Source organism: Grus americana, chromosome 9, assembly GCF_028858705.1.
Source record: "Grus americana isolate bGruAme1 chromosome 9, bGruAme1.mat, whole genome shotgun sequence".
NCBI lineage: Eukaryota > Metazoa > Chordata > Aves > Gruiformes > Gruidae > Grus > Grus americana.
The window spans coordinates 17688458-17702078 of record NC_072860.1 but is presented as its reverse complement, the minus strand read 5'-3'; the positions used below and the strand labels follow the sequence as shown (position 1 = coordinate 17702078).

Genomic DNA, 13621 nt, shown 5'->3' with positions numbered 1-13621 from the left:
AGATCCATGCACGATCTTTTACATTCACTAAAGTAACAGTGGGTAAAAAACATTATCACACCGAGCAACTGGAAAGGTCAAGCAGCCACTTCAAAGACAAAACAAAAAAACCAGGAGACTGACAGTATGCAGAGATTCATGCCAGTGTTACACTGTGAGGCTGGGTGTTTTCTCCAGTTAATTTATAGAAATAGACTACTATTATTAAGTTATATAATGCTTTGCTTATTTTAAAGTAAATACTAAGTCTTCTATCTTTTAAAGAAAATGGTACAACTCACAGAAAAAAAAAAAAACCCAAAACCAACATTCAAGTTATCCAGATCCTCTTCTGCTATTAAAATATTCACTGAATTCTTTGAAGTTACAGGGAATTCTCTACTTCATTCTCTACCTCTACACAAAATTTTTCAGGCAATTCTGTCATTTACCGGTTGATGGCAAGCTGTATTATTTACTTTTACTACCTTCAGTTTCTGAAAATAACTCACTTTTTTTTTTTTATTGTTGTCTAAATTAAAAAAAACCCCAAACCCAAAGAGTTACATTCCTGATACATTTTGTTCCATCGGGTTCAATTACTTTAGACACAAAAGCAGCAAACTAAGCACCAAAATCTGTATCCTCCATCCCAGTCTCAGACTAAGCCAAATTAGTGTTCTACATGGAAGTCAGGCACAGAACCCGGACCTGCGTACTGCAGCGCACATCTTCATGACTGGACAAAACTGTGAAGGCAGGCACAATATTTCTATTGTTACTGCTGATGTTTATGTATTTTGCTAGAACATTACGTTCTAAATTAGTTTGCTAAGAAGCCAGTATTGCTCTAATGTTGTGAAAACGGCATCGTGCCCATCTTGCAAACAGACGGAATATTTAAGGACCTTTTTGCTAAACAGTGGGCAGGAATCAGGTTGACTACAGAATTTCAGACAGAAGCAGGATTCATTTTCACAGATTTAAAACATTTTTGGGTTAGAGTAGAGCATTCCAAACAGCCCAATATGACACAGCTTAGGTCCAAATAGACCCAAAGGGAAGAAAAACAAAGAAAGTAGCTAAGAGACAAAATTGGAAACTAGAAAAACTAGTTCCTATTCCTGGCTTTGAACAAACTTTGCCCATGATCTTTGAGGAAACCATTATCCTCTTTCATGATTCACTATCTCTTTCCATAAAGATGTAGACGTACATTCCTGTAACACAGAAGCACTGGGAAACGTAACTGATAAGTAGAAATCTTTGGGATCTTCCTTTGGAGAATCCTAAGGAGTAAGAAGTTCCACTGCACAGTTATGCCCTGTGTTTGAAAAAAGCTCAGCATATAATACCTTGCAGCTATGATAAACAAGCTCTGGAGAATTTGGGTGTAGCTATTCAAAAACTGCTCTCTGAACTCAGGCATGAACCTCTGCTGTCCCACAGCAGCTGGCATCAGGGTGGTAACCTTCAGCAGAGGGAAAAATAGGGAGCGGAAGTGCTGTATTAGCACATGGCTTATCTAGTAAAGCCTTCACAAGTCAACTTCTATGATGGCAATCCAGTTATATTGCAGGTAGTGATATAGTAATCATGCACAAATATCTGCCAAACAACTTCCGACAAGCCACTTCAAAAAGCAATAAACACGTAGATGTAAGAGACTCAAAACTGCCAGAAAAATACTATTCAAACAGAACTGTTTGTAAAGCTTTCATTGCAAATGAAAGATCAAAGTCATTAGATAGCTTTATGAATTCAGATGTTGGAAACTGCTTTAAAAACTTGTCGCATCTTATGTATTTTTAGGATTTCTGAAACAGGCTGCTTTTATCCCATATATATTAAAAGCAGTAGATCACAGCAGATTACTTTCAGAAAATTTAGTAAAATCATCTTTTTAACGGCAGATTTTAGAGAAAATGAGCATGAACAGACTTTAGCTATAAACTTTAGCTATAAATTGACAGTCTTAAAATAAAGCATGAAATACAGAGAAGGTACATTTTCTTACTTCTAATCTGTATTTTTTCAAAATCTATGAGTTAAGAAAAAAAAGAAAGAAAACCCAGACAGTTATTTTACTCTCACAGCCTTTTCCTCTGTCAAAATGGCTGCTTTCTGAGAACCATTCCTGAATTCTAGGAGGGAGGCAAAACCAGTGTAAAATAACAATAGAAGCTGTGACAAGCCACAGATCCTGCACAAATCCAGCAAAATGCACTTGAAAAAAACCACTAGAACAGTTCCCAGTAATATTAAGTAATCTTGCTGAGCATGCCAAACTTTTTACAATTTTTTAAGCTGTTAAAACCATTGCAACTGCAATCAATATTCATCAATTTAAAAATCAGAAGAATTAAGATAGCTTCCTAAGATAGCTTCCAAAGACAACCCAAATTATTCTTCCGTAATAATAATCATTCAACTTGGATTTTATTTTTATTCCACAGCCATCACTGCTAAACTGCTACCACAGCTTTATTATGATACAGCTCCAAAACAAGAATATTTTTCTAAACTACTAAAGATTCTGAGAGCAACCATTGCACAAAACTAGCCACTCTTTGGCACTTCATTCCTTTGCCTAGATGAGCAAATTGGAATACATTTTTATTTAACTGTGATACAACACATTTGATTCAGAAATTTCCAGTGGATGTATCTAGAGCATGACTTTCACTCAGAGGAAGTTGGAAGCACCAAGTCATGAAACATAAACCTACTCATAATTTACTTGCTTTTCATAGCCCAGTGGGGAAAATTTCCAATGATGAAAAACCATCTTCCAGCAACAGTAAGCAGAAAAAAACCTACGTAACCAAACTCAATGCAGCTCATGAACGCTAGTCTTGGCAATTAAGAAACAAGGTCCAATTTACCCATTCCCTGTTAAATCCAGGGATTATCAATTATAAACACCGGTCTTTACTGAGAAAAGGGAGTCAAAGAGAAGAATCAGAGTCTTGACACATCTTGCATTTTTTATCACTATCTTCTTAGACATAAGTAATTTTACTAAAAAAGGAAAAAATATTTCATGAAAGTTTCTCTTACTGAAAGAGCAGGAGGCTTTCATCATTGAAACGTAGCTGACCCAAGTACAGCTGGCTGTTGGAAGACCTGGTCCTACACTGCCCCTTTTCCTCCCTGCATTCCTGCCATATCCCCATAATCATGAATGCTGTTATTGAAAACAGATCAGTGAGCTACCAGTCCAGGTAAAAATTAATATTTAGTTGCTTGTTTAAAAAGTTAAATCATTGCCATCTGAGTCAGGGTCTGGGAGAAGGAAAGAGCGCCTTTCAGAGGCAGTTCACATTTAGTCATCTTGCAGCAGTGATCAAACTGCACCCATAACAGGAATCAGAGACTAACACAACACATTTGGCTTCTTTCTTTCCCTCTCCCAGACACAATGTGTTGCCTATTAATTTTATTTCTGTTTCTCCTTCACAGATAAAGGAAACATTCTCCAACAGTGACTATGTACTGTGGATTCCATGTGATCTGAGCAGCATGCTGCAAAAATAACCTCTCTGATCCAAAACTTCCATATGAGACAGGCCTCAAGTAACCTTAATGAAAAATCCAAACCCACTCAACCTCCAAGGCACATAACAGATTAACAAATTAAGGCTGACCTGCATGGATTCAATGTCATGACAGTCCCTGTACTTGCACAAAGAATAAAACTTGCCCAAATAAAAAATAATTAGGCCAAAAATAATTCAGGCCCAATCATGTAGTTATTTCTTTTTAATCAGAGTATGGAACTATTGTCTTCAGGAAAGTCCATCACAAGGAAAAAGAGTAACTTCTGGAAAATAGAAATCCACAAAGATCTTTCTATTATTCAATGAAAGTCTAATGCAACACAAAGCACAAAATAACAAAGAAAATACCTGGAACTCATACTGGGAGATGAGCCTAACTTTCTCCTTAATTCAAACTACAAATAGTAAATCTTCAGTGTAAAACTACAGATTAAAATAACTCAAGAGGAAAAGTCATTTTAGGAATGCAGCTGTGCTCATACAAACCCCTACCAATAAAGTGAACACAGAAAGTCAAGTGAAAAAAGGTAACCAACTCCCTCACATTCATAAGTTCTGTTTATTGAACTGATTTTTAAAAGGCACATATTTCAAGTGCCATCAGCATCTAATGGGATTCAGTGCTGAAATTATTCTTTTTTAAAGGACCCTAAGTCACTTACACACTTCAGTGTGCATGAACAGCTTACCTAAAAACGCAACGCATCAGTCATATTTAACACATTCTGATTCAGGAGATAACAATATTTACTATTTTAGGAGTTTAAACAGGATGAATGAATAGGAACAAAAAACCCCAACTTTGTCTAAGATCATCAGTCAGTCATCAGAATACCTGAATGAGATTTGAAATCTGGAAGATACAGATAGGCATAAGCAGGTATGGGAAAAGAATCTGAGGAAACTTACTTTCATCATAACTAAAAATGGAGAGCTGGTATGCACTTTGTACAGAGTTCCCCACTTGTTTTTACCATGTTCCAGGACAGAACAGACTTAAAATACAAATCCCACTAGGCCCTCTCCCATTTCTAATACATGCCTGTGCTCAACCCCACTGACCTCAAGCAGTCTAGCAGTAACTATCACCAAGACAGGGGTCAGGATTTCAAAGGACTTTTCGCCATACATCACTAGTTTCCCTGTCATCACAGGCATACTTTCCACTACTATTATAGCCCCTAATAATCTTACAGAATATCCTTACCACATCTCAGCATTTACCTTTGTTGCACTGTCCATTCTCCTTCTGTTGTATGAGCAGGAGCAGTTGAGGAAAACGTGCATCCTTTCAGGATGTGTTTGTTGCAGGGACACAGAATTAGAAATTCAACCAACTGGCAGACCCAACCAAGCCAAATATTCTTACTGTCCCAGGCAACAGCCAATGCCTGATGCTTCACAAGAAAGCAAGAATAAATGAATCAATAATACATAAAAATCTCCTAAGTGCACAACGTACAATGTTGCATGGAGACTTGCAACTTTTTGCTGACCTTTAAAGGTACTGGATCCAGCCCTGAAGTATAAGATACCATAACTCCAGTCTTAATGTATTTATACAAAAAAAATCAAAAGTCAAACCACTGATTTTACATAAAATCAATATACAGATATGCAAATGTTTTAGGGCAAGTGATGTTTTATACCTAAGAAATATTCAGGGCTCAGTTAGGATCCAGTCCATTACTCCATAAAGAGGAATAAGCAGAAAGTTTTCTTCAACTTTTCTATGCCAGACTCCCACACAAACATCTGTAACATGGGCATGAAAGCAGTATTTTGATCACTGCTCTTCATCCTGGCAAATGGGCAGAATGGAACAGAAGGAATATAATTTCCAGCTCATCATGCAATACCACCATGGAAACATGCTGCTTTAGAATAAGTAAGATATAGCAGGAAAAGGACTTTCAATTTCTCCTGTTTAAAAAAAAAAAAAAAAAGAAGAAGAAAAAAAAATCCAGAAACAAAGGCCCCAGTTCAGTTCTCTCTACCTTGCCTTTAACTGTACTAACCAAAACTGGAGGAGAAAATTTGTCATATAGCTAGTTAGATTGCAAATTTGGCCTGACAACACAGCTTAAACCATATTGTTAGAAAAACAATACAGTCTAAAGCACAAGCCATTTAGTAAAACAATAATTTCTGGAACCCTTAAAAGCCCTGGCAAACTTTCAGCTAGTCCCTGAAATGGCTAACTGAAAAGACTAACAGCTTTACAAATGCTAAGAAAGAAGTCGGGTCAGTTCAGTGCCTTCAAGTATCCCATACTTTATATATGGAAGCAAAGAATGGTCATATGATAAATATGCAAGTTCATATGCATCTATACATTGTCTTTACATAACTTTTTCAAAAGGTTTTTTTGAATGTGAAACATGAACAATGTTTCCTATCATACAAACACTGAACTGCAACTTTTTGCAGTTTGCAAAAATTTACTGCAATTCCACAATAAATCTCAGCAGCACGTTCTTCCAATAAATTATACTGCCTCTTTACAGTAATTCTAATTATCTTCAAAGTGTTTTCTCAAAAGGATACAAATAAAGTGAGAAGCCGAGGAGTCTGTCTGGCTTTGAGAGTCAGAGACAGGAACTTTTCCAATCTTGTCCTTAAATCCAATGTCCAAGAATCCTTGAAAAGAAAAACAAATGATGACATTTGTTCACCAAATATGTACACTCTGCTGAAAGTACTGTTTGGATCACAGCAATCTTCCACTAGTAAACAAGGCAGCCAGTATTGTATCGAAAAGATTTTCCCATCACTGTTACTGAAGTGAATGGGTTTGCTAGCTACTTGTAAAGCGTACAGAAGTTAGAAGAATGTTCAGTATTATTCCTAGACAAGAGTTCTAAAAAAAAGATGTAGCTTTATTTCAACTGTAAAACTATCATATCGTGTTGGTGCCTTGTATGAACATGCAACAACTGCAGAAGTACCTTTAAAAGAAAAGCAACTTGAGAAAAAGATAAAAATATGAATATTAATTTTAAATTTATTAAATAGAGTACAAAATGAATAATTTTCCATTGCTCAGTTTTCAAAAAGTAATCACTGTAGCCATCTTCACAATTCCCAGATCTTGCTAGGAGTGAGATTTTGTCATAACTATTGCAAGCATCATGACATGGGCACAACGTTTCTAAAATAAGGATTTCGAGAAAAACAACTCACGTATAAAAAGTACACCAACATATCAGCCACTAACTGGAACACTGTCTTCTGCTTGACATAGTGTCTCATAAGCACATGAAAATAGTAGTTAAGGAAAAAAGCCAAACTACACCTAAGAATTCATTGAATGCTCATTTCCTCTATTTCAAACCTCCACTTAAGCTAGTTTCTGCTTGATGAAAAGCTAGCCAACACATGAAAAAGCAGTATCTTCCAACAAGTAGCAGAAGCTTCCTAAATTTACTGCTGTATATGTTGCAAGTTGTTCTTGCAGCTCAGATTTGCCCTTATTTCACCATGCTGGAGAGCATACAGAATTTACTCACTGCATTTACCAATTCAGTTTCCAGACACTGGTGCACCACGTTACCCTGTATACTACCAAAGGAACTATGTCTCCTACAGAGAGGAGCGTATGTTATTTTTCAAGATGTATTACACAAACAGACAGGAACTCCAGCTATATAAAGCATCAGACGCCTGAGAAAAAAATGCCATAAGAACACTGCTTAGCAGACTAGTGACTCACTGCTGTTTTCTCAAACGTAAAACACTCTGTGTTTCAACACTAACATGGAATGAGCTGTACAATTCCCACAAGAAAATATGAGTTACTGGGGTATAAGAGCTTGGACGCTGGGTTACTATGAATAAACCTGAGGATCTTGTCTTAGATAAGGCATTCAAAAAAAAAAAAAGCTGCTAAGTATAATTAAAAAAGAGTAGTCATATCTCATCTCTGAGGTCAACCAGTACATCTCATTATTTATAGCTAGTCCCAAAGGAAAATGGCAGTATATGCCTTTTTTTGGTACTAAACTGGAACTCCTCATCAGCTGGTACATCCAAAGTTAGCCCTAGGGCAAGTATCACTTAAGCTTTGATTTGATATCAAAGTGTGTGGCAGTGATGCAGGCTGAAGATATCTCCTCCCACCACAATAACCGCCCACAGCTGCTTAGATAAGCCAGCACAACTGTGCATGTGGTAGGATGGTGAAGCATTTCATGCACATAATCCTGCAAAGTATTATACATATTTTACAAACAAATTTGTGTACGTGTTTGTATGTACATGGAAGCTGTATCCACACACATTCACAGGCAATAAAGCAGATCAATTCCTTGATGCAGTCCAAGTGCAACTACATAGCCAGTTGTTTCCAGCACAGCCAAGAAGTTAAGGCGCAGTTTTGCGCCGCAGGAACAAGCTGTCAGCAAGTGAAGTGGTGGCTGTACCTTCCTCACAGGGATTGCCACAAATACTTTGGAACATCAAACCACAGCTCTGGACATCATCTAACCATCTACCTGCACGGTGCCCAGAAAGCAGTCAAAGTAAGGGTGTTTTATTACTCCTTCATCAAGGGAGTAACTGTAGATCATCATTATATTGAGAGTGCACCTGCAAATAAGATCTATTTTGAAGTTTAAGCACACTAACTTTTACACTCTCTTCTCACCTTGCACATGCAAGCCTAAGCACTGAACTCTGAAAGAGTCATTCAAAGGCAAAGGCTGAAACACATTTAACGAAGAAATTAACCAGGAAAAATGCCTGTGGCAAGAGTCACCAAACCACTAAGCACAGTTATGCTCTTCCAGCATTTTTTGTGTGTGTGTGCGTGTGAATCTCAGAACACAGACAACACTCACTCATTTTCTGTTACAGGTCATTTACTTAGCAACTTGACTTTCTCTTTTCCACATTAAATGAAACTGCTTCAGTCTCCTTATGCCTAGCTATCGTGTTTTAAATCCAGCTACGTATATAGAAATAGTGGGGTTGGGCAACAATCTCAGAACAAATAAGTAGACTTGAACTACTATACAGTGATTCCCAGAAGCATGCGTGTTTCAGGGTTGCGTGGAAGGGAAGGAGAGGCAGCAATTCTTATTTATGGACACAAAGCTGGCAAGCCACTTAGGACTCAAGCAAATATAAAATAGATATTTAAGACGGTACTCTGTTATTGATAGCGCTCCCACAACCCTTCCTCCATCAAATATATGTTCTTTTCTGATTGTACAGTTTCTGTTAAAGGAAAACAATAAAAGCGATTACCAAACTATGCATCATTCAATATCTATCGCCCCATAAGAAAAATCAGCATAAATACCATCTCTGCAAAATAAGATACTTACCTGGAAAAGTTCTTTAAATGAAGGATGTACCATGGGGTTCGGAACAAAAGGCAAAGCATAGAAGGGAAGAAACTCTGTAGTCTGGCTCAGTGCAGCTCCTTTTGTTTCCAGGTACGCCTTAAAATGAGAAATCCTTTCCTCAAGTTCAGCTTTGTCCTAGGAAATAAAGCAGCATATTTATTTAGAAAATTACCACTCTGGACGTGCTATAAAGCTGGCAAATACAAGCAGAGACCTAACACTACATTAATATCAGGTTTAAAATCCCAGAATATTTGTTATCTAAAAAGCAACACTTAGTTAACTAAAGAGCATTATATCTTGTTTTCACCACTCAAAAAGGAAAATGTAAACCAATGTTGTTGTTTCCGTCCTCCAGGTCCAACAACAGAAGAGAGGAACAATTGCTTTTTGAATGTAAATTATTCCTGCCCACTTCAGGCTAGATTTCTAAAGCAGAGTGCCACTTCCACACTCAGGGCAAAGAGGAAGCACCTACTTTAGACATGCTTTATTTCAGTGATAAGCGCAGAACCATAAAATCCACTCACACAGCACCAGGAAGAGGAGCTGAGACACAGAACAAACCAAAAGCTCCTTAGAGGCTGGAAAATACACTGAAGGCATCCAAATACTCCTATAGCAGCTGACAGGTATAAGGCAGGAGCTGTTAAGCCCTGGCTGATCTGGCTGACTCCAGGCTACTTAAATGTCTCTTCATCAGAAAAAAGTCCCACATAACAGAGATTTTATGACAGCTTGGAATTATTGTTTTCAATATGATATATTGAACTGGTGAAGATTCAGCTTTCCCATTTTATCACAAGTGTTTATATTTCACCACACAGCCTCAGTCCAAACTGGAAATAAGTGTTTTAAGAATCTCCTATAAACTACAATTAGAGGTGTGAAAGTATCAGCATGTTGGTATTTTCCAAATTAAAATATTTCAGGAGCTCCAAGATAAGGACACCTCCAAATTCCATCTCTGTACTTCACAATACAGGTCTGGTTCAACTAAAATGCAGACTGCAGCCCAAAAACTGGATAAGTATTCTGGGAATTTTTCTTACTAAACATCCCATCCTCATCTACACTAGAGACAAATAAATGAAGTAAACCAAAAACAATTTGAAGTTTGAACTGCGAACTAAACTTACAGGCTTTCCCATAGAGTGTTTTAAGAGGTAGGTGGCAAAGTGTACGTGAAGGTAGAACTCCAGCTTCTGAGCAACTGGTTCATTGTCCCGGACTGAAGATGAAATATGCTCCTCCCAGAGCTGGAAGAAAACTTTCTGCTCACCATTTTCAAATGCTGTAAGCAGATCTTTCTGCAAGGGGGAAAAGCATTCAGTGAAAAATCAAGCACAGAAGAGCTATATTTTTTCAACAGTAGGTTAGTAAATGAAGAATTCAAGTGCCATCTGAACACTTTGAATGAAAAGTTTTATCCAAAAATCTCTCACCATTCAATGACCACCTAAATATTCTTTCATGACCTATCCTGTGACTTAACATCTTTGAGAGTCTGAATCAACCATCAATACAAGAAGTAAAGCCCAAATTTTCAAGCATGTCGATCTGGGGACCCACCTTTACAAGAGGGGAAAATAAATGCCTACGGTGCATGAAAATCAGTCTTACCAAAGTATGGCCAGCTAAAAACCTAAAATAATATGAACCAAAACTACTGTCTCAGGTTCAAAAGGACTGGAGTTCTGCAAATATAAAAATCCAAACCTGACAGTTCCTGCACTAAAAGACGACTGCTAGTAGACTTCTCCAAATAATCAAGAATCTGTTCAGACAGTTCAGATAATCTCACTGCTGTAATAATTCACACGGTGGTTAGTGGCCTTTAACCATTTTTAATATTAAAGTAAGTGTAAACGATGCATTACCTGAACAGGCAAAGCTTTTGAATCTCTCGAGCAAACACCTGCTGATTTAGGTAGTGGCTTCCCTTTTATTTTACATTCCTTTGTAAATATTTTCACTGTTTCTTCAAATTCAGCAAAATCCAAATACTACAAGACAAAAATAATACAATACAGGAACAATATTTTTTTAGATTATTAATGATTCAATGAGTGACCTACAAATTGCCAAAGTCATTTAAAGTTTTTCTGTAGCAGGGTCCATAAATGCCAAAGACTGCACAGCAACAAACCAGGAACTGGTACCTCATGTGGCAGGAAAATACTGCCTCTCAACTAAGTTGCTTCCTGCATCCTAGAGAATAGTGCTGACAACTGAGCACTTCCTCTCTGAAAGAATGATGCCCCTTGATTTAGCCAGTAATTTCATTCAACAAAAGAAGAAAAAGAACCAAAATCCACTAATGCTATACCTTGGTTGAAGAAACAAGTGAATAACTTTCTTGGCAAATAATGTTCTCTGAGGGCAGAATTCTTAAGTGTGATTCTCATCTCCATGGAAGCAGTCAGACAACTTGAATTTTAAGCCAGGTCACTCACCTGAAGCTGTGCAAGCCAAATTAACGACCAACTAATCAAGCACTATTCTTCTGAGAGAGAGATAAATAGCCCTGCCTCTTCTTCCCACAATGTACAGTGGCTATATTCCACACAACTTTCTCCTCCTCCCCCCATTTCAGGGGTCTTAGTTATTGGTTGCCAAGGCAGGACATCACATTTCATTTTGCAAACTTGATCTGGATGCCCAACATTGCCACAGAGAACAAGAATTGTTTACTTTCCTCACTGTTAACATAAACAGTAGCATAGTAATGTACTATAAACCTCTTTTTAGATTTGATTTCTGAGATCCATAAAAAGACTTAAGTTGTGTATAATTTTGCCATTTGGTAGACTCTTCAGGCAGGAAGTAACTGTCCAGACTTTCAACAGCCAGCCTGGTAAAAGCTGGGCACAGTGATGGCTGCCTGACACTCCTGATCGCCCCTCTGCTGCACCAGCATCTGTGGGACCCTACAATAGGTTAGGTCCACAAGCACACAAGGCAGGGGGTTAGCTTGCTGGTTTGGTGTTCACTGAGGGCTCTAAACCAGGCTACCAACACAGTGTCAATCACAGGAACGAGGCAGTACCAAGCAGCAGAGATCACAGTTTGTGTTCTTGTTCCAAATCATAAATATCCCATTTTAGCCAATTTATCCAGAAGGTTGAAGCACAGACTTACCAGAGAGGCACCTGGCCTTCAAAGTTTGCCTCTCGCTGTCTTTTTCACAGGACCGTTTCACACTTTAGAGTATCTTCTGATTACCACTTATGGGAAATATGGGCTGAGGAGTGCCTAGCTGGAAAATCCTGCTTAGGCAATAAACCATGGAAATCAGTGGTCTCAGGACTTCAGCCTGGGCTTTGTGAGCTCTCAGGTTTTTATATGCCTCTATGTTTTATACACATATGGAATGAGGTGGCAGCTAAGCATGGTTTTAAAGATCTCACCATTATCACAGGTTGAACCTGAGCCTCAAAGCTGCCTGTAATCTAATCAACTGTTCCTTTAATTAAAGCCTCATTTGCAATAAACAATAGATAATTCTAGATTGATTTGATGTTTGACTGCTTGCATTTAATGGACATTGAGCCCATTGAATCTACAGAGCATGACAAGAGTCAGTATAATTTCCAGGTGCAGCAAACACTTGACCAGTTAACTCCAGAATTTTGACCACAGTTACAATATCTGGCTCTAAATCTAAGCATTATGAATTTTTGGCTTGCTCACTTCAACCAAAAAAAAAAAAAAGAAAAAAAGAGACAAAACCAACCTCTCTCACTAGTCCAAGTAACTCAGCTTCATAAGCTAGAACATCACCCATTGCTAAGCGTTACTGCTACATTTCATCATCGATAAACCTATAAAATTGTAAAGAAGGGGAGTGTTAGTAGAAAGCACAGCAGTTCACACAGCCCTGCCACAGCCCAGCTACCCACAGCCCATCAGCCACCTCATCCCCAAACAAACCACATGAGGAAGCTATCCCCCCGAAAGGCACCTTCAAAGAAATTCCGAAGCCGGCCCTCACCGACCCGAACCGTGGTTCTCGCCAAGCCGCGAGGTGGCCACACCGTCTCCTCACAGAGCAGCCCGCGGGTACTGCCCGCCACCCCCCTACCCGGACCGGAGCGGTGCGGCCGCCCCTTCAGGGCCGAGAGCACGTGACCCTACCAGCTCCTGAGCCAACCGAAGGGGAGGGAAGCGAGGGAAGCGAGCAAACCCCGAGTGCCACCGGCACCACCGCAGCTCGGCCAACGCAACCACCCCCTCCCCGTTGCGGCCTACCGACCCCACAGCCCCGCGCCGCCACCTCCGGTCGCCTTAGCAACCGCAGCCTCACTCCCCGCCACGCCCCCTCCCGCCGCACATGATCCCTGTCAGCCAATCGCAGGCCGGGAATGGCGCGTCACGTGACGAGCGGGGCGTTTCCCCGGCGGGCAGCGCCCCCTGGAGGGCGGGGCGGGGCAGCGGCACCTTCCCGCTGCTTTGGGTGAGGAGTCGGTTTTCGCCGGTTCCCGCTGTCTGACGTAACTTGAAGAGAGTTTGGGGTCAAATTCATGTTTTAAAATCATCCACTGTATTAACATACGGTTTTGTAGCCCCCTTTCATCCTGGGTAGGCCAGAAGGCTTTTAAAAACTCTACACACCGCCTTTCCTCTGCGTTTGTCCGTCAGCCTGTAGCTTTCAGATGCACAATTAAATGATTTCCTAATTGCAGCTTAACGCCGGTCCTGCAGCATTTGCCTCTGCCACACCTGCCCCATGTT

At 39.4% G+C, this 13621-nt stretch overlaps 1 protein-coding gene across 7 annotated transcripts in view; it reads right to left on the bottom strand.

Annotated features, from left to right (window-relative positions):
- Positions 1–13198, bottom strand: part of ARMC9 (armadillo repeat containing 9) — a 69380-nt gene extending 56182 nt beyond the window's left edge. For 4 of the 7 annotated variants that reach the window (XM_054835402.1, XM_054835408.1, XM_054835405.1 and 1 more), the window contains exons 1-7: positions 12852–12996; positions 12624–12711; positions 10768–10893; positions 10027–10197; positions 8867–9022; positions 6087–6179; positions 4764–4788 (exon numbers count right to left, since the gene is read on the bottom strand). In XM_054835402.1, coding sequence (XP_054691377.1) covers positions 4764–4788; positions 6087–6179; positions 8867–9022; positions 10027–10197; positions 10768–10893; positions 12624–12674 — 622 coding nt within the window. In that variant the 5' untranslated portion in view covers positions 12675–12711; positions 12852–12996. The other 3 variants (XM_054835401.1, XM_054835404.1, XM_054835403.1) reach the window with 3 other exon arrangements.
- Between the last annotated feature and the right edge of the window lie 423 nt (positions 13199–13621).